This window comes from Schistocerca serialis, chromosome 1 (genome assembly GCF_023864345.2).
Source record: "Schistocerca serialis cubense isolate TAMUIC-IGC-003099 chromosome 1, iqSchSeri2.2, whole genome shotgun sequence".
Classification (NCBI taxonomy): domain Eukaryota; kingdom Metazoa; phylum Arthropoda; class Insecta; order Orthoptera; family Acrididae; genus Schistocerca; species Schistocerca serialis.
This window is the reverse complement of record NC_064638.1, coordinates 778,071,048-778,091,345: the sequence shown is the minus strand read 5'-3', so window position 1 is coordinate 778,091,345 and position 20,298 is coordinate 778,071,048. Positions and strand designations below refer to the sequence as shown.

General features: G+C 43.5%; 1 protein-coding gene across 8 annotated transcripts in view; it reads left to right on the top strand.

Moving 5' to 3' along the window:
* The first annotated feature begins 359 nt into the window (after positions 1 to 359).
* Positions 360 to 20,298, top strand: part of LOC126483035 (diacylglycerol kinase theta) — a 733,775-nt gene continuing 713,836 nt past the window's right edge. For all 8 annotated transcript variants that reach the window (XM_050106590.1, XM_050106584.1, XM_050106589.1 and 5 more), the window contains exon 1: positions 360 to 720. In XM_050106590.1, coding sequence (XP_049962547.1) covers positions 585 to 720 — 136 coding nt within the window. In that variant the 5' untranslated portion in view covers positions 360 to 584. The remainder of the gene's footprint in view (positions 721 to 20,298) is intronic.

The following is a 20,298-nucleotide window of genomic DNA, read 5'->3' as shown; positions in this document are numbered from 1 at the left end:
CGCAAGAAAGTATGCCACTTGTCAACTGTGTTCATTGGGCTTTATAACAGCCGCGCGCAACTTCACGTCAAATGTAGTTGTGACTTCGTCCGCTAGAGGCTGTAAGAGTCGCCACCGAGCGAACTGTTCAATAATTGCCGTTGCGTTCATGTCTAATTTCGTGTTGAAACAGACGGCGGAAAAACGAAGATTGTATTTGAGCCAGACGCTAGCTAAAGAAGAAAATTGACGAATTACTTTTCGTAACAAGCTCTGTATTGTTATTTCGCGGCGCCGGGTTTTCGAAATTTGAGGCAAGCGCGGAATGGCGACCTCGCCCGAGCGCGAGCGCGCTGCGCGCGCCGGCTGTAGGCTGCGTCTTGCGGCTGCGCGGAGGCACCTTGCTCGCCAGTGATGGTCAGCTGTGAAAGGGACGGCCTCCGGAAATGCGCCTTCGGCATGTAACTCCGAGTTTCAGGGCGCCCTTACGGCATCACAATGTTCGTGTACGGTTCCGAAATCACGTAGACATGTAATATGTGTGTGCGAAGTGTTATTTCACGGTGAAAATCTGGCGTGAACGGTGCCGCAGTGGGTCGGGGATCATGGCGTCGGTCTCGGCCGAGCCCCCAGCAAGCCACGGGCACAGCTTCAGCAAGAAAACTTTTCACAAGCCCACCTACTGTCACCATTGCACCGATATGCTATGGGGCCTTATACAACAAGGATATACCTGCGAAGGTGAGCTGGCAAAGTTTCGCTAGTAGGCGATTTTGTATGTGTATGTGTGTGTATGTGTGTGTGTGTGTGTGTGTGTGGGCGCTTTCCGCACAGGCGGCGAGCGCCGTGTTGCTTGATCTGAAATTACACATCTCACCTGTATCGCTTCTTTCAGCGCCGGTAAAATTCGCGCGCGAAGGACAAGTACTGCCCCTGAAGTTGTCGTCTCAGACTGAGAAAAGATGCTTGCGCGATCTGTTGCATGTAGGGGAAGAGAAGATCTGGACGGGGAGTCGAGGCGCAGCCTTGCGCCAGCGTGCGCGTATTGACGTTGCAGGTGTCGTGGGGCTTTTGGTACGCACCAACGGATAAAAAGATAAGTCGGACGTGGAGCCGGCTATCGTTCACTCGAATCTGTGTGCATAGATACCTCGCAGCAGATAGGTAAAACTACGGAAACCTAGAGATTAAATGAAATGAAAATCCTAATGCTCAGAGTCGGATATTTTAAGTCTGTTAAATGACCCTATGCGCTAAAAGACTCTTCTTGTGAAGTATTGCACTGTTGAATCAAGAATCCGAGTATTTTCTCCCTTCAGTATGAGTGAAGGACCTCTGGCATTCATCATTTGCCCGATGCCGAGCAGAAAAGTATTTTATTCGGATTCGGAAGATGAACGTGAAAGAATTTAGTTAATAGAACAAATATTGCCTGAAAATGAAAGTTAGCAACAGTGGGCTGGAACAATTGGAATTTCAGTTCAGATATATAGGGAGAAAGCGAGGTGGCACCATGGCTAAGGTACCAAAAACTTACCGAGGGGGAGGGTGGTTAAAATCTCCGCAGATCTCCTAACCCTATCCTTTCTTGGGTTGGCGCTCCTCTAAAGACTTCATTGTCTTCGAGACCAACTCGAACCTTCGTTATTTTTAATTGTACTAGATTCCATCTGCCAAGAAGACTAATGATAATTTAGACTACCATTGCAGAAGAAAAGTGTTAACTTGCTTCAGTAAACATGGAATTATCTTCTAAAGATAAAAACTGTTATCAATCCGAAGGTTGGTTGTAAACCACAGCCCTATAGGAGGTGGTATGACGTCGTCTCCTCCGACCTTTTTATTGACCTACCCAGCCAATCATAGGACCTACAGTTTAATTTGGATTCAGAACAACGGTGTAACACGGCATTTTTTCATGTTAACCAACATTACCGGAGTTGAAAGAAATGATGACTGATCAGAGATCGAACCTGGGACTTACGGATCTGTAGTTCGTCACTATACCACTGAGCCTCGAGGATCGACTTCTGCCCACTCCTAAATTTGCCTCAAAATTACGACTAACAATCTTTTATCAGTAATAAAACAGTCATCAACTGGCAGCACAGTGATATCTAGGCGTGGACCTACTGGAAGGGGCATACCGCTGAATTTCTCGGACCTGAGATGAGGCTCTTACAGTCAGTTAAGTGAGATGAGGCTCTTACAGTCAGTTAAGTGGGACATACAGTTCAGTGACTTCACATTTGCAAAGCAATACCAGAGGTGTAAGTCAGTGCCACGAAAAAAGTCCACGAGCAACGGAGCATCGAGCTCCAAAAATCTCGAATTAATAATCTGTTACCAATCTGCGCTGTTACTAAAACAAACAAGTCAGGTGAAGCTTCAATTTATATACGCTGTAAACCCTAGGATATCGCTGTGCAGAAGCTAATTACGGATGTTTTTAGAATAAATTTCATTTCTGGCGGACTAGTTCGTCGCAGAAGCAAACGAGGGTTTGCGAAGAGGCGCGTCCGGATCCAAGTTCCGCGATTCGCTACAGAGGCGAGGCGAGACGATACCATCTCAAGGTGGGCGCCGCCGCCAGCCCCTCACAAATGGCCGCTTGTTGCATACAACGAGTGGGCTGTGACCACTATAGCTCGCTACAGCGGCTTCAGAGGGAGAAGGCAGCTCTTCATCATGTTCTGAATAAAAGCCAAGGTTAATTGTTGTGCAATGCGCACGAGATGGGTCTCTCACAACCGCCACCAGCGAATTTTCTGTGGGTGGGGGCCTTACTCTCGACTTTTCACTCTACTGATTGGCCTCGTATGAACGCACACTCGTAATCGACTTTCACTTCGAAGATCTACAGCACCGAGTTATAGAGTTTAGCAGTGCAAAGATGCTTAGGTGTTCAAATGAGCATTGTGTCAGCAGTTTTTTTGACGATTCAGAAGTCTGTTCAGCGTAACTGATGAGAAAACCGATTTTGCATTCTACATTTTGTAAGATTTGAAACAACCCACAGCAGTAGTCAATGATGTCAAAAATTATTAATCTACAGCGCCACTTGTATCTTCATGATGGCTTGAACGGGAGATACTAACGCATGAAAATAACGACTGCGGATTCAGATCGATAGAAGGCAGGTTACGCAAAAGATTGGCTGGTTGCTTAGTGCGACAGGAATATTCTTAGCCTGAACAGTTTACACAATTACACTGTTAGATTTACATCTTTCTTAACATTTTTAACTCGCTAGCCACCTCACGATGTGTACTGGAGGGCACTTCTGGTCTCACTGTCTTTTGCCCCCTTCCCTGTTCCATTCAGGAGTGGAACGTGGAGAAAAAGGGTGTCGATAAATCTCCGTATGAGTTCTGAGTTTCTCATCCTGGTCATTTCGCGAGACGCGTTTGAGAGGAAATAATACGTTGCTCGACTTTTCTTGGAACCCTGTCAGAATTTCGACAGTAAATCCCTACGTGATGCATAATGCCTCTCTTGTAGCGTTTGCACTGTAGTTTGTTGAGCATCTCTTAATGCTCTAGCGCCAACTAAATGATCCCTGACGAAACGCGCCGCTCTTCGTTGGATCTTTCCCCCCCCCCCCCCCCCCTCTCTCTCTCCTCTCTCTCTCTCTCTCTCTCTCTCTCTCTCTCCCTCCCTCCCTCCGTCCCTCCCTCCCTCTCCTATTAATCGAACTTGGTATTGGTCCCAGACTAATGAACAATACTTAAGAATCGGTAGGTCAAGTTTTTTAGAACACTTCTTTCCAGGATAAATTACATTTCCTCCTCTCAAAGAACTTCAAGCTGGCCTCTAATTTTTGTACGATTTGTTTTATGTGGCCATTTAACTTTAGGTCGCTCCTAAGTATAAGGTTGGTGCACAAGCTCGTAGCGTTTTCCCATACGTTTAATAAACACAACAGATACACATAACAGAGACTTTAGTCATCAATAACATATTCTCCTTCACTATTTACAACAGTTTGAAACGCTAGGGTAGCTTTTCGATTCAGTAGCTGTAGAAATCACGTGGGTTTGAGGCGAAGAACTATTCCAGCCATGTTCGGAGCGCATTTTCATCCAGGAAGGATGTTCCTTGAAGGTTGTTCCATAGAGATCGGAAAAGGCGAAAATCTGAGAGCTCTAGACCAGATGAATAAGGTGGATTCGGAATGACTTCCCAACATACCTGTACAGAGTTTTTCGTCAGTCTAGCAGAATGCAGGCAGACGTTACCGTGGGGCAGCATCACTTCACGCAGTCTTCCTGGTCGTTGTTCTTGGACTGCGTCTGCAAGACGTCTCAGTTGTTGATAATAAATGTCGGCACTGATGGTTACAACTCGGGGAAGTAATTCGTAGTACATCACACCGTCCTGTTCCCCCAGATGCATAGCATTGTCTTTTGTGGATGCGCGCAGATCTTCCTACGATAAGTTGCTGCTGTGTTTGTATTCAGCCATTCTTTTCTTTTCCTTATGTTAGCACGAAGACACCATTTCTCGTCACCAGTAACGATACAGGATAGGAATGGCCGGCGTTGTTCATGACCCAATTGACGACGAGCAAGCAGAGATGCACACATGGTCACTCGCTGATTTTTGTGATTTTGATTTAGAGCGCGTAGTGGATCGTGGATCGTTGTGGATTAATGCGCGTAAACGATCTTCATCAAACCCCGAACATGGAGAGCCACTAATGCCAAAACGATCCTCCCTGAAACAAAGAAACCATTTTCTTCCCGTGCTCTGCCCAATGGCATTATCCCCATACACGGCGGAAACGTTTCTGGCTGCCTCCGCTGCAGTCATCCCTCTACTGAACTCAAACAGAAAAAAAAATGGTTCAAATGGCTTTGAGCACTATGGGACTTAACTTCTGAGGTCATCAGTCCGCTAGAACTTAGACCTACTTAAACCTAACTAACCTAAGGACAGCACACACATCCATGCCCGAAGCAGGATTCGAACCTGCGACCGTAGCGGTCGCTCGGTGCCAGACAGTAGCGCCTAGAACCGCTCGGCCACTGCGGCCGGCCTCAAATAGAAGAAGATGTCGGAAATGTTCCAATTTCTCCACTTGACCCTCGATTTTCAAGGGCCCACAGCTCCAATCACTATCTTCAAATGACAAAATGACAATATGTAAACTCGACTGCAACAGTGAACTACAAATAAAAAAAGACAAACGATAAATAAACCCATAGCAACCAGAATAGCAACATGCAAAACAAAATCTCTCTGAACTTACGGACCATCTTAATATTTTACACTAGTTAGTGCTTCCGATCAGTTCTGTATGCCTTCGCCTGTTTATAAGGACGACGTTATATTTATATACGTTCAGGGTCAACTGTCAGTCGCTATTATGCGAATCTTCTTTCATTTCTCAAGTCTTCTGTTAAACGTTGTTACACTCGAAAAAAAATAAAAAATAAAATTATCCCGCTGAACTAATACTCCGTTGAAAGAGGTAACGCAGTGGTAATATTTTGGACTCGTGCTGGGGAGAAACAGGGTTTAAATTCTCGTCCGACACTGCTCATTTAGTTTCATATAAATCACTCGATTCGAATGCTGGGTTGGTTCCGAACAAGTCCGAGTTCGTGATCCGTTCTTAATCATCTCGACCACGGCGGGACGCCGATTTCTGAGCTGACTTCTTATCCTTGTCGATACAGGATTGGCCAAGGGAAGTGATGTATCTGTCATGAGATACTCTTCAGCTTAGAAACATGTCACTGCTTTTCGAAACTTCTGATACTTATTTCACTGCTTCACTTACTGCTGTTTCCAAAGTCTCTTGGAGCGCTCTGTGATTTACAAATTCCTCTTTTTTGCAACTTAATTGGAAAAAAACTTTATGAGAGTACTAAGCTCTTTGTTCTCTGCGTCCTTCACAGTAACTGCGAATTTTCCGAAATCCAGCACTTCTGAGCTGCTCTTGCAAAGGAAGTTGAGTAGAAAATGTATTTAGGGGATCTGACGTTGCTTTCAACAATTTTAAAATGCATCAGAACAATAATGTATTCAAAAAATAACATTATTTGTATGTCACCTTCTTCAGAACAAATGAAATAAAAGAAGAAAGGAAGAAAAATGCGCTACCAATACGGTGGCGAAGGCGGAACGTAAATCACAGTGCAAACACCGCTAAGGTAAAAAGAAAAAAGATTTCAGATGAACACAGTGGTACTGTCGCTGGGGACGTAAATGGATGATGCAAACGTCTTGCCGACAAATACCAATTCGACTTTATGCTGTCCGAGGAGTGTAGAATTTATTCGTTGACATCGAAAACATCAGTGGCATAAAAATGATTTATCCGGTGTAGTGCGTGGTAAGGAATAAACTATGACATAATCGAAGGCATAGCCCCAACATTCCCCCGAATGAGTTACAGACCACGGTAGACGGACGCGTGTGTGAGCCCCGTCTCAGTATGGGTCCAGGATGCTACAGTTAGCGCCACACTGTCCATTACGGTGACAGGTAGCCACCATAAAATCCGCGCAATGGAAGCCTGTTCTTAATGCTAGCATCAGTACACTGGTTGGTCACAGAGCATTAAAAGAGCACAAATAGCCCTTCTGATCATGACGCATACGATTAAGGTATTGGCTAAAATTTTAACGCTTCACTTTTCCTTTCCATTTGTCTTATAGCATGACGACACACCGACATTACTAGGGCCAGATAAACGGTTACACTCGTTTGGAACACCAAGGGTTAACCAAGGGTGTTAACGCAATATGGTTCTACCAACAGGCCAAACGCTTTCCACGTTGGACATAGCATGCAGATAAAACACAAATATACAAACTTGTATTTACTTCCAGAATGAATTTTTCGCTCAGCAGCGGAGTGTGCGCTGATATAAAACTTCCTGGCAGATTAAAACTGTGTGGCGGACCGATACTCGAACGTTATGTTCAAATATGTGTGAAATCTTATGGGACTTAACTGCTAAGGTTATCAGTCCCTAAGCTTACACACTACTTAACCTAAAGTATCCTAAGGACAAACACACACACCCATGCCCGAGGGAGGACTCGAACCTCCTCCGGGACCAGCCGCACAGTCCATGACTGCAGCGCCTTAGATCGAACGTTATGGATTTATCTGTTTTGTTATTCACCATGAAAACACCACATTCCCATCATACATACCCGTTGCTCTAAATATATACATATTTCACAACTGTGAGCGAGAAGAGGTATTTCTTATACAATTTTTCATACCTACCAATATCAGTTCTACCCGCTGTGCTGATTCGTAAGAAAATAATGTTTCTATCAGAACGTAAGTGAAGCGCAACGGAAGTTTTGCAAAGCTTAGTGCTGGTCACACGTGCTCTGTGACACTTGAACTGATCCGTTTTTTCGTGTATGTTGGTCCATAAGCGCTGTTTTACAGGACGACTGCGGTGTCTAATGTGGCTACACTTAACGACACACAGAGCAACAGAAGCTATTCACAGTTCCCAGGACAGCGAGAATAAAACATCCAGACAACCACATCATGAAGACACAAATGTGAAAACTGAGAAGCAATTCTAATGCATTACTGATGCCCCCTACCTTTCCTTTCCATTTCACCAATTAACAATGTAAAACCTTCGCTTTCGTTGCTATCAAGCAAGACGAGCACTATTTTAAATCTTGTCTGTGTCTTTGTTTTCCGGGGTCAGAATTTGAGTTTCGGTTCTTGTGGATGGTAGCGAAATTAGAATTGTATTAAATCCTTCAGCTGCTATATATATCGACAGGGACAGGTGAAAATGTGTGCCCCGACCGGGACTCGAACCCGGGATCTCCTGCTTACATGGCAGACGCTCTATGCATCTTTTTTTTCATTTTTTCGGTATTGTTCGTTGCGTTTGGTCTGGGCGGACGTCACAAGACATCCGTTCAAGTTGATCGTTGATTTCTTTACTCAGTTTTTTTATCACAGAGGGCGAGTAGCCGTCTGACCGAACACGCTGAGCTACCGTGCCGGCAAGACATTCTTACCAAGTGCCGTAAGAGTTCGCGGAATATGTGTGCATCCGCACAGAAGAAGAAGGTCATGGCCGGTGTTGCCAGAACTATATACTTATATGGATATGGTGTCTGTTCTTTCGGACATCTCTGAACTTCTTCGAACCATATATAACGGAAGTTACTACATATTATTCTTTAAAGGCTTGTCTTGAACATTTCACAAGACAGGATCGGGCAATAAAGAAGCAGAGAGAAATACTGGGTCACGGGTTGGCGGGTGAGATGGAGGGGTGCAATGAGATTCAGTCACAGAGCACACGTTTGCTGAAATGAAATTTTGTAGCATTATTTGATTGACCGTCTTACGTCTACTGACTGAATTTGATTGGTTGGCGAAGATATGTCGAAGGAAGTATAAACAATTTGTCACAGAGTGGCAGACATGCTGTTACTTAGGTCCGATTGACAGCTGTAAACCACAATCTGAAAAACTCAAGAATTGCAGATTGTCAATTTTCCAGTGAGGTGAGAAGACAGAGAAATGCGGTTCATGCGACGAAAATCACTTTAACCGTCATACTATTAGAAAGAAGTTGGATATCCACCAAGACGCAATTGTTAGGCCTTAGTCTTTTCTGCGCCCTACCTACATGACGGTATGGGCCACGCCATATGCTACCAAACTTTTTTTGCATAATTCAGTATTCTCATAGTTACTGATGTGGGAGTAGACTGTCTATACCGAGTTCTCTGATTTCCGGTCTGCCTTATTGGGACTCGTGTGCCGGGCAGCTGTACAAATAGCGGCGATCTGAATGATAGAATGTAAAAACGTTGGAAACGGTACTGCTTCAGACACATTTTCCTGCTCCTAGAATCTTTGGAATCTGGAATTTCATTGTTAAAAGAAGAGTGCAATTTACAGGCCATCTATTAAGACATAAAGGACTCCTAAACACAATCATAGAGGGATATGTCGAGGGAAAAAGACCAAGAGGAAGACCACGGCTGAGGTACATGGATCAAATCGAGAAATATGTAGGATGTAACACCTATAAAGAAATGAAGAGAAAAGCTGAAAGACGCACAGAATGGAGACAAGCTGCCATTGTATCTGTTGCAAACCAATCCTTGGATTGACCACTACAGAAGAAGAAGAAAAGAAGAATCTTTGTGACGGAACGGACTGCTCAACAATTTTGCACTTTTCTGCTAATAATAACCCTGAAAATAATTCGTGACACTATAATATTCGAAATGTTTGTATGATTTTTTCCCGGCCATTCGCTTATTTGCTTGTGTTAGTAAAACCTTAAAATAGGTCTACGCGTAAATCCTGAGTTAAAAAAATAAGGGAAAAATTGGTATTTATACTTCTATTTTGCTACTTTAGTTCTATCAGGCCCCTGTAAGGGCGAATGCCACTTCACGAATTAAGACAGTTGCTTCTGATCGGAAGAGCTATGTTCACACCCCACTCAAGGGGATTATTGAACCTACCGATACCACTCTTCTGCTTTGAACCATGGCATCATCTAAATGGCGGACATAAACTACTCAGTGAAATCTGGTAAGCTTAAAACACATAACATATCAAGTATTACATCTATTCTCATGGTATCAAATTCGATGGCTACGCAAACTCACCAATAAACTGTCACCTTAGAAGCTAATACAATCCTGGAACTACGCAACAGATCAGCATACAATTACAACTAAGCTTTCGTATCGCCATCTACATAACTACTTTGTAATTCACACTTTAGTGCCTGGCAGAGTGTTCATCGTACCACCTTCATACTATTCCTCTTTCATTCTTGAAAAGTGCGAGGGAAAATTAAAAACTTACATCTTTCCTTACGAGCTCTGATTTCTCTTATTTTATTATGACCATCGTTTCTCCCATATTTCGCGGTAATACAAAATGAAACTGCCATTCTTTGGACGTTTTCGGTGTCCTCTGGAAATCCTGTCTGGTAGGGTTCCCATACCGCACAGCAGTATTCTAGCAGAAGACGGCCAAGCGCAGTGTAGGCAACCTCCATAGTAGACTTGCATTTTCTGTGTTCTGTCAATAAAATGCAGTGTTTTATTCGCCTTCCCCATAACTTTATATATATGATCAGTCTCATTTAAGCTGTTGGTAATTGTAATTCATGCGTATTTATTTGAATTGTGGTCTTTACATTTGGTCTTTACATTTGTGTAATTTAACGGATTCCTTTTAGTATTCGTCTGGATGACCTCATACTTTTCCTTATTGGGAGTCAATTGGCACTTTTCGATATCGCGTCTAAATCATTTTGCAATTAGTTTTGATATTCTAATCACTTTGCTCGTCAGTAAATAACAGGATCGTTCGTAAACATTCTAAGACGAATGCTCAGATTGTCTCCTAAATAATTTGTATAAATTAGGAACAGCAGAGGGTTTATAACACTTACTTCGAGAACGCCAGGTACCATTTCTGTTTTACTCGGCGACTTTCCTTCGATTACTACGAACTGTGATCTTTCTGACAGGAAATTACGAATCCAGTCGCGAAACTGAGGCGATTTTCCATAGACTCGCAGTGTGATAAGAAGTCTCTTATGAGAATCGATGTCAAAAGCGTTATGGAAATCTAGAAATATGGAATCAATTTTAGATCCGCTGTCGATAGCATTCATTCCTACAACAACTCATAACCAGACTGTCGTTTTCTAACTTAACCTAGACGTCGGGCAACGCAACAGATCAGACTGTCACCACAACCTACAGACCAAAAACTAATACAGAGTGAAAATAAAGATTGTCTCTTCTTTCTTTCATTTCTATTTGCGCACATTTGACAGCGCGCACCACGTCATCGTTACGTAACTGGGTGAACCCGCGTCCAGTATCTACGAGGGGCGGGCGTTAAATAAGTAATGCAACTCTTTTTTTCTGAAAGCAGGTAGGTTTTCAAAAAATGTTCAAATGTGTGTGAAATCTTATGGAACCTAACTGCTAAGGTCATCAGTCCCTAGGCTTACACACTACTTAATCTAAATTATCCCAAGGACAAACACACACACTCATGCCCGAGGGAGGACTCGAACCTCCGCCGGGACCAGCCGCACAGTTCATTTTCGTTACTGGGAGTCAACTGGCACTTTTCACACTTAGACCGCTCGGCTAATCTCACGCGGCAGGTTGGTTTTATTTATGATCACAATACTCCGTATTGTTCCCTACTCTGCTGGCTATAAAACACTATTTTTCAACATAATCTCTATGCTATCCAACGGCCTTACGCCACGCTACTGGGAGGAACTGTATGCCTGCACGGTACCACTCTATTGGTCGACATAGGAGTGAACGGCTTGCTGCATCAGTAACCTTTCATCTTCCACGTGCTGCTTCCCGCGGAGTGCATCCTTCATTGGGCCAAACAGATGGAAGTCAGAAGGTGCGAGGTCCTGGCTGTATTGTGAATGAGGAAGAGCAACCCAGTGATGTTTTGCGAGCTTCTCTCGTGTGTGCGGATTTGTGTGAGGTCTTGCGTTGTCATGGAGAAGGAGAATTTCATTTGCATTTTTGTGGTGAAGAACACGCTGAAATTGTTTCTTCAGTTTCCTCAGGGTAACGCAGTACACTTCAGAGGTGATCGTTGCACCATGAGAGTGGACCCCTTCAGAGACCCAGAACACGATCTCCATGAGTTTTCCGACTGAGGATGCGACTTTGAACTTTTTCTTCGGAGGAGACGTAGTGTGGCGCCATTCCATGGATTGCCGTTTTGTTTCCGGTTTGAAGTTATGAACCTATGTTCCATCACCTGTGACGATGTCTGACAAAAAATTGTCACGATCAGCCTTGTACGTGCATGCAATTTCGCGCGGATGGTTTTTTGGTGCTTTTGACAGTGTTGACTGGAATACTCTCTTTCAAATTCTGAATGTTGCAGGGGTAAAATACAGGAAGCGAAAGGCTATTTACAATTTGTACGGAAACCAGATGCCAGTAATAAGAGCCGAGGGGCACGAAAGGGAAGCAGTGGTTGAGAAGGGAGTGAGACAGGGTTGTATCCTATCTCTGATGTTAATCGATCTGTGTATTGAGCAAGCAGTAAAGGATATAAAAGAAAAATTTGGAGTAGGAATTAAAATCCATGGAGAAAAAATAAAAACTTGAGCTTTGCCGGCGACATTGTAATTCTATCAGAGACGGCTAAGAACCTAGAAGAGCAGCTGAACGGAATGGACAGTGTCTTGATAGAAGGATATAAGATGAACATCAACAAAAGCAAAACGAGGATCATGGAGTGTAGTCGAATTGAATCAGTTGATTCTGAGAGAATTAGATTAGAAATGAGACACTTAAAGTAGTAGATGAGTTTTGCTATTTGGGGAGCAAAATAACTGCTGATGGTCGAAGTAGAGAGAATATAGAATGTAGACCAGCTATGGCAAGGAAAGCATTTCTGAAGAAGAGAAGTTTGTTTACATAGAATGTAGATTTAAGTGTCAGGATGTCTTTTCAGAAAGTATTTTTATGGAGTGTAGCCATGTATTTGAGTGAAACATGGACGATAAATAGTTTAGACAAGAAGAGAATAGAAGCTTTCGAAATGTAGTGCTACAGAAGAATGCTGCAGATTAGATGAGTAGATCACGTAACTAATGAGGAGGCATCGAATAAAATTGAGGAGAAGAGGAATTTGTGGCACAGTTTGTCTAGAAGAAGGTATTGGTTCGTAGGACACGTTCTGAGGCATCAAGGGATCGCCAATTTAATATAAGAGGGAAGCGTTGAGGGTAAAAATCGTAGAGAGAGACCAAGAGATGAATACACTAAGCAGATTCATAAGTATGTAGTTATTCAGAGAGGAACAGGCTTACACAGGATAGAGGAGTATGGAGAGTTACATTGAACCAATCTCTGAACTGAAGACCACAAAAACAATAGTCTTCTCTTAGGCGGCGAGCAATCCAGTGGGCACACACCTTTGAGTACCCCAACTGGTGGACTAGTGTGTCAGCACTACCAACGCTGGCGTCCAATTGCGCAGCGAGGTGTTTGATTGTGATTCGTCGATCATCTCGAATGAGAGTGTCCGCACGTTCCAAGACTGCGGGAGTCACAGTTGTGTGTGGCCGGCCGACACGGCGGAGATCAGACGGGTTTTGCGCGACCTTTTTGCGGTGATGACAGGCGCTTCGCCCAACGACTCACTGTGCTTTTTTTCACTGTCAGTTCTCGGTAGACATTCTGCAAGCTCCTATGAATATCTGCGATGCTCTGGTTTTCCGCCAAAAGAAACTCAATGACAGCTCTCAACCGATTTTGGCCGAGAAAAAAAAATCTTGCATTACTTACTGAACACCCCTCGTACATAATATTCATTAACATACGTGAACGGAACGGAAGGAAACCCTAGTAACTGGTACAGTGGACGCACTGGTACAATGCCACGCACTTCACAGAGGTTTGCAGAGTATAGGTGTGGATGTAGATACACATTCTGCAAACCAGTGTGAAATATTTGGCAGAGGATACTTGGCATGGCACCACATGTTAGGATTTGTATCCGTCCCAACTTCGTATGGAGCACGGGAAGAACGACTGCCTAAATACTTCTTTGCGTACTGTAATTAATCTAATCTTGTGTTCACTGTAGGATATATAAGCGGCTGAAGAATATCTTTGCTTGGAACCGGTTATTGGAATTTTGTAACTAGGCTTTCACGGTATTAAGGACGTCTATCTTCAAGAAATTGCCAATTCAAATTTTTCAAGATTTCCGTGACGTTCTCCCGTGAGTCAGAATGTGATTATTCGTGCCTCCCTTCTTTATATACCTACAATATTCCCTATCAGTATTATCTGGTGTGGGTCCCCACGAGCGAAAACTACAGGACTTACAGAAAAATGACATATCGGTGGACAGAGCATCTCTTCTAGTTTCGATTCGTAATACGTGCCGTAGCGAAGTTGCACTCAGGGGCAGACGAGTCAGAACTAGTAGACGAATCATCCGCTCTGCATTGTCGCATAGAATTAGTTCGCGCCTGCTGATAAGCAACCCAACGTACCGATCTGAAAAGTGGTCTGCGTTTCGCGGACAATTTGTGTCAACGAAATGCACGCAAGTATTGACGTTTGCCGCGTCGTAAACGGTGCCCGTACTGAGCATCCAATGCATGAATTACGAACTTCGAGAGGTGCTCTGTCCACTGATGTGTGTCCGTCTTCTACGTGCCTTACAGTTTTTGTGCAGTGATCTTCTGAAACCCTGGCGGTACACACTCGTATAACTAGTCCTGTATGTCCTACGCCTCCCCGCATTGGAAAACCAAACGGAGGGGAAACATTTTTTAAATATTTTTTTCGTATTGTTACTTCTACCTATGACGTTACTTAAATAATCATCCTTTAACGTCTTTCATTCAGAAACGAAAATTGGCAGTGAAAGAATAAAATCGATTAAATATAATAGGGCGCAAATGAATTGGGATAAGACGATTAAACTTTAACTGTGCACGTTTATTAGTTACATGTATTGGGTTGGTGCGTAAGTTCGTAGCGTTTTCCCATAAGTTTAATACACGTAACAGATACACGTAACAGTGATTTTAGTCATCAATAACATATTCTCCTTCACTATTTACCACAGTCCCAACACCAGGGTAACTTTTCGATACCGTGGCTGTAGAACTCACGTGGTTTTGACGCGAAGAACTCGTCCAGCCGTGTTCGGAGCGCATTTTCATCCGGAAAGGAAGGTCCTTGAAGGTTGTTCGCTAAAGAACGGAAGGGCGCAAGGTCAGGTGAATAAGATGCGTGCAGAATGACGTCTAACCCGACTCCTGTATAATGTTTTTTGTCAGCGGGCGTTATCGTGAACTAGCATCACTTCACGCAGTCTTCCTGGTTGTTGATCTTGGAATGAGTCTGTAAGACGTCTCAGTTGCTGACAATAAATATCAACGCTTGATGGTTAAAACTCCGGGAAGCAATTCGTAGTACACTACACGGCCGCTGTTCCAACATCATCTTTTGTGGAGGTGCTCAGCTCTTTGTATGGGAAGTTGCTGCTGTGTTTGTGCTCAACCATTCCTTTCTTTTCCTTATGTTAGCATGAAGACGCCATTTCTCGTCACCAGTAACGACACAGGATAAGAATGGTCGATGTTGCTAACGAGCCAATTGATTACGAACAGTCAGAGATGCACATATAGCAACACACTGATGTTTGTGATTTCGATTTAGAGCATGCGGTATCCATACACCCGATTTTTGAACCTTCCCCACTGCACGAAAAAGTTGCACGATGGAGGAATGATCACAGTTCATCACATTTGCCAGTTCTCGAGTACACTGATGTGGATTATTGAGGATTAATGCATTTAAACGATCTTCACCTCAAACCCCGAAGGTATTCCTGAACGTGGAGAGTCACTAAAGTCAAAACGATCCTCCTTAAAAAGAGAAAACCATTTCATTGCCGTTCTCTGTGCAATGGCGTTATCCCCATACACCGCGAAAACATACACGGTGAAAATATTCCAGTCTGCCTCCGCTGCTGTCACCTCTCTGCTGAACTCAAATGGAAGTGTATGTCGGAAATGTTCCGATTTCTCCTCTTGGCTCTCCATTTTCTAGCGTCTACAATTCTACTCTTTATTCCCAAATGACAAATAGCAACAGCGAACAACAAATAAAAGATGACAAGGATAAACAAACCTACAGTGACCGGAATACCAACATGCACAAAAAGAAGAAAGAAAAAAAAAGGCTACGAATTTATGCATCAACCTACTATAATACTGAATATTGATAACTAATGTGGTCTTCTTTTACTTTAATGAGCTTCTGAACACGTTGTGACATATCTATGTTTTAGAGTAAACGTTTCGTAGTTTGTTGTCTTGAAATCGCACTTTTACCACATTTACTAACATGGATTCTTTTGATGAACAGTCCATTGTACCTAGACGCCTTTTCACATTTCTCCACAAGTTCTCGATAGGACTTAAGTCTGGTGAATTCCAGGCCACTGTAGCACATTGAAGTTGTTTTCTTCCATCAAAGTCTTGACTGCTTTAGAGGTATGACACAAGGGCATCATGCTGAAATGTTCCTCCACCATCTGCGAAGGTCTGGGGTGTGGCACAATTCTGCACCTATGGATTTCCATATCTTTGGTTGAATTATCATGCCATCAGCTGGAACTAGTGACCCAGGGCCACTTGCACTGAAGCAACCCCAAAACATTTTTTTTTTCCGAAGGGTATTTTGCAGTCTGTTCAAAATGCTTATCTCTCAGTGCCTCAAGCATGCTTCGCCTGACGACCCTTGCTATGTATCCTTGAACAGTGAAATGTGACTCATCACTAAAAATTACATGTTGCCTGTCGTTGGAGGTCAAAGTTTTCTATATTTTGGCCCAAGCCAAACGTTTTTTCTTCATGGTAGGTGTTAGCAGCTTCTTCGTTATTAACTTTCGTGCCTTCCGCCCACAATTAAGAAGCCACACCGTATCCCAAGTACCCAATAAATCTCTCTGAAGGTTCTTATTTATTCCGTACCCCATATTCTCATTTTATCATGGTTCACCTTTCCATTTAATTAGAATATTGTCTCGTCACTAAAGACTAAGTGTGGAAGAAAACTGTCATCCTCCAACTTGCCAAGAACGAAAATTACAGATCTCCACACGTTGTTGTTTTTCACCTTCACGGAGAGCTTTTAGTAGCTGAATTTTGTATGGTTTCAAGTATAAACGTCGACGTAAGACACGCCAGGCGGACACGTTGAACTGTCGAGCTGCACGGCGAACGGATTTCTACGGACTCCTTGTGAAACTATGGCAGATGCACTTTCGACGCCTGTGTCAGACACTCGGGGACGGCCCGGCGATTTGCCTTTACACAAAGAACCTGTTTCTCGGAATTGTTCATGCCATCATCTAATGCTCTGTGCTGTAGGAGGTTCCAAACCATATCAAGTCCGAATGTCACGCAGAACACTTATTACTGACACGCACTGCGCAAAACGTAGAACACAAAACGCTTTCTGTTGTTCCCCACACCATTTTTACTAGAACTGAAGTGGGCGCACACTGCTGCTACCTAGCGAGAACCATGTATAACTCGATAGTTTGCTCTTTCCAACAGTACGTTGTTCACGCACAGATTATCTCAGATAACATAACAGTTATGATTTTTTAAAAATCGGATGATTCTTTTCGATACACACGAGCATGAGCGGTTCTCTTTCAAGGAAACAGATATTGCACCTACAGCACCAGTGCTATGAAAGAAGGATGGCACTAACAGATAACCCAGTTTTGTAAGAAGAAATAGAATGCGCCGCTTGAGCCGCGAATATAGTGCTTTCTTTTCTCTCGTTTCAATATTCCGCAATACGAGCAGATTTTAGCAACAGCGCATAGATCAGATGTAGTCAATTTTTTTTATCTACCGCCCATTTGCATATCTCTATTAGTAGTAAAATTTTCTAACCGCCCACCGGTTCCACAGTAACGGTGATTTACAAAGCAGAGAAGTAACTCTATAATATTTATAAACTAGAGATACAGCAAATGAAGGCGTATAATAATAATTAGTTACCAAATACTATTTGTCAGTATTTTATGAAAACCTACTGAAAATGTTTGACACCCATACTGTCCGCCGCCCACCATCAAAGCTGGAACGCCCAATAGTGGGCGATATGGGCCAACTAGACTACCAGTTGCTTAGATGATGCGCATATTACAAAAGTATTTTTACAGTAGTTTTATACGGTAAAGGTGTAAATAAATAATTTTAATAGGTTCCACACATAGATAATTATGCGTTTGCGGTCTGTCGGTACAGTTCCGCTTGCAGCCACAATAGGCCTGCACCACGGTTTCCGGTGGCTGTGTGTCAATACCAGTATCTCACTGACGCGTCCACGCGCACGTCTTTGAGCACAGTGTGTGCGTCATGGGCAGAGACAGCCTAAAGTTCAGGTCGTGAAACTGAGTATCCACAGCTTATTCGTGCTTTGTGGGTCGTGTAAGGATAAAGTTTATTTCGTATTACTTCAACGGCTCTCACAAACGGCACAACTGCTCCAGCTTGACAGGTTTACTTGCCATTAACGTACTGGAGGTGCGTACGAATCTGTCGCAAATAGTATGTTGTCTTGTACTGCAACTGTTCCCAAAATTCATTCCGCAGAATTTGGCAGACGCGCAACGGAAAGCATATTTGTTTAAAAATTTGTAAATAGAAGTCAGCTAATTAAAAAAAAACTAAAAACTGAACTCCGCCCGAACAGGTCACGAAGACCCAACGGAACCGACCAGCCGCCGTGTCATCCTCAGCCCACAGGCGTCACTGGATACGGATCTGAAGGGGCATGTGGTCAGCACACCGCTCTCCCGGCCGTATGTCAGTTTACGAAACCGGAGCCGCTACTTCTCAATCAAGTAGCTCCTCAGTTTGCCTCACAAGGGCTGAGTGCACCTCGCTTGCCAACAGCGCTCGACGAACCGGATAGTCACCCATCCAAGTGCTGGCCCTGTCCGACAGCGCTTAACTTCGGTGATGTGACTGGAACCGGTGTTACCACTGCGGCAAGGTCGTTGGCCAAGACAATAATCTGCCTAATAAAAATAGAGCTCTTGAGTAGCTAAAAATTAAATATTTCCGTGAAAGTTGCTAGAGTAACATCTAACTACATTAGTGTTCGTTTCGCGTTGGCAGTCGGACCACACTATGGAGACAGGGCCAGTATTCAGTGAAAGACGAGTTGTTTCACAAATATGTCGTGGGTGAAAAGTTTGAGAACTGCAGTTATATGGCATTTACTTCTAGAAGGAACAGACAGCTTGCTTATGGATACGAAGGTAAGTGTCAGAATCGTGACCAGCACCTCGCACAGGTAAGTTACTGCAAAACCTACTGCAAATTTTGATGAACACGTTAACTTCCTGCTTGCAGCGAGAACATCACTCTACCGCTATAATATCAACTGGTTTTGGGCTGACAGTGAAAATGAAGTGATCGTATGGTATTTTTGGCCGGGATACTCCATCTGGGATATTCGGCCGCCAGGTGCAGCTCTTTTTATTTTGACCCCACTTCGGCGACTCGTGTGATGAAGTGATGATGACGACAACAGTGAGGAAAATCGAGAGAAGTCTGTATCAGATCACAAAAAATGGAGCCGTCGTACAGCCTACGTCTCCTCAGATGTAGACTTGCAAGCATTTCCTACTTACCCTCGTAGATTTATGTAAACGTTTTGAATAGTACCTGACCACAGTCCGGACGGTCACTGTCTGTATTACGTCTCCTATTTGAATCCCTGTTTTGTAGTACATTGTACATACGTCTGTTTTCCTAACGTAAACATTCATAAATAAGAAGTGGAAGAAGGTTGCTGGATTGATCATTGAAATGATCTACTGCGGTCTGAAATTACTGGTCTCTTCACTGCATACTGCTATTGAGTCATCATTATTCTTTATTTACGTAGTCAGTTAGCAGCATTTTCCCATCACATTTGTTTGGGGTCTCTAGGCGCTGATGTACTGTTGGATCTCCATTATTTCGAGATCATCGTTATGTTATACCCCCTCCCCCAAAATGTTTAAATATTTGCTTATTTACTCTAGCGGAACTAGTCTTTGACACTGAATGAGGGCTTCGTGTCAATTACGGAGTGACAACGGTAGAATTTCATGTTGCAAAGTACTAATGATGTTCACTGATTTCATCTTAAGGCGATTCTGTCCTCAGCCTAAAAGGTTGCTTCGAACACCGCAGTGTTCAATTCCCATACAAGCCACCGCAGTGAAAACGTAGCCGGCCGCTGTGGCCAAGCGGCTCTAGGCGCTTCAGTCCGGAACTGCGCTGCCGCAACGGTCGCAGGTTCGAATCCTGCCTCGGGCATGGATGTGTGTGATGTCCTTAGGTTAGTTAGGTTTAAGTAGTTCTAAGTCTAGGGAACTGATAACCTCAGATGTTAAGTCCCATAGTGCTTAGAGCCATTTGAACCATTTTTGAAGACGTAGTTGTTTTGCATGTGACAACGTAATACATCGGAGAATGTAAAAGGATTGTGGGTCTCCAGTGCACTTTTGTGGATCAAGGTCTGTCGCGCTGCTTTCGTTTGACGGAAAGCCAGACGATCTGTACAATCGAATTTCATAATTATATGTCCTTTCACCTTTATTTCATAGAATGAGCTGTAAAACTGTGCACGTCACACACCCGAATTCAGTGTAAATTGTGGTTTCTCGAACGACACAGATTTTCAGAATTTGCCAAGTCGATACAAATTGTTGCCGATGTACCGGTACATCAAGTAATACCAG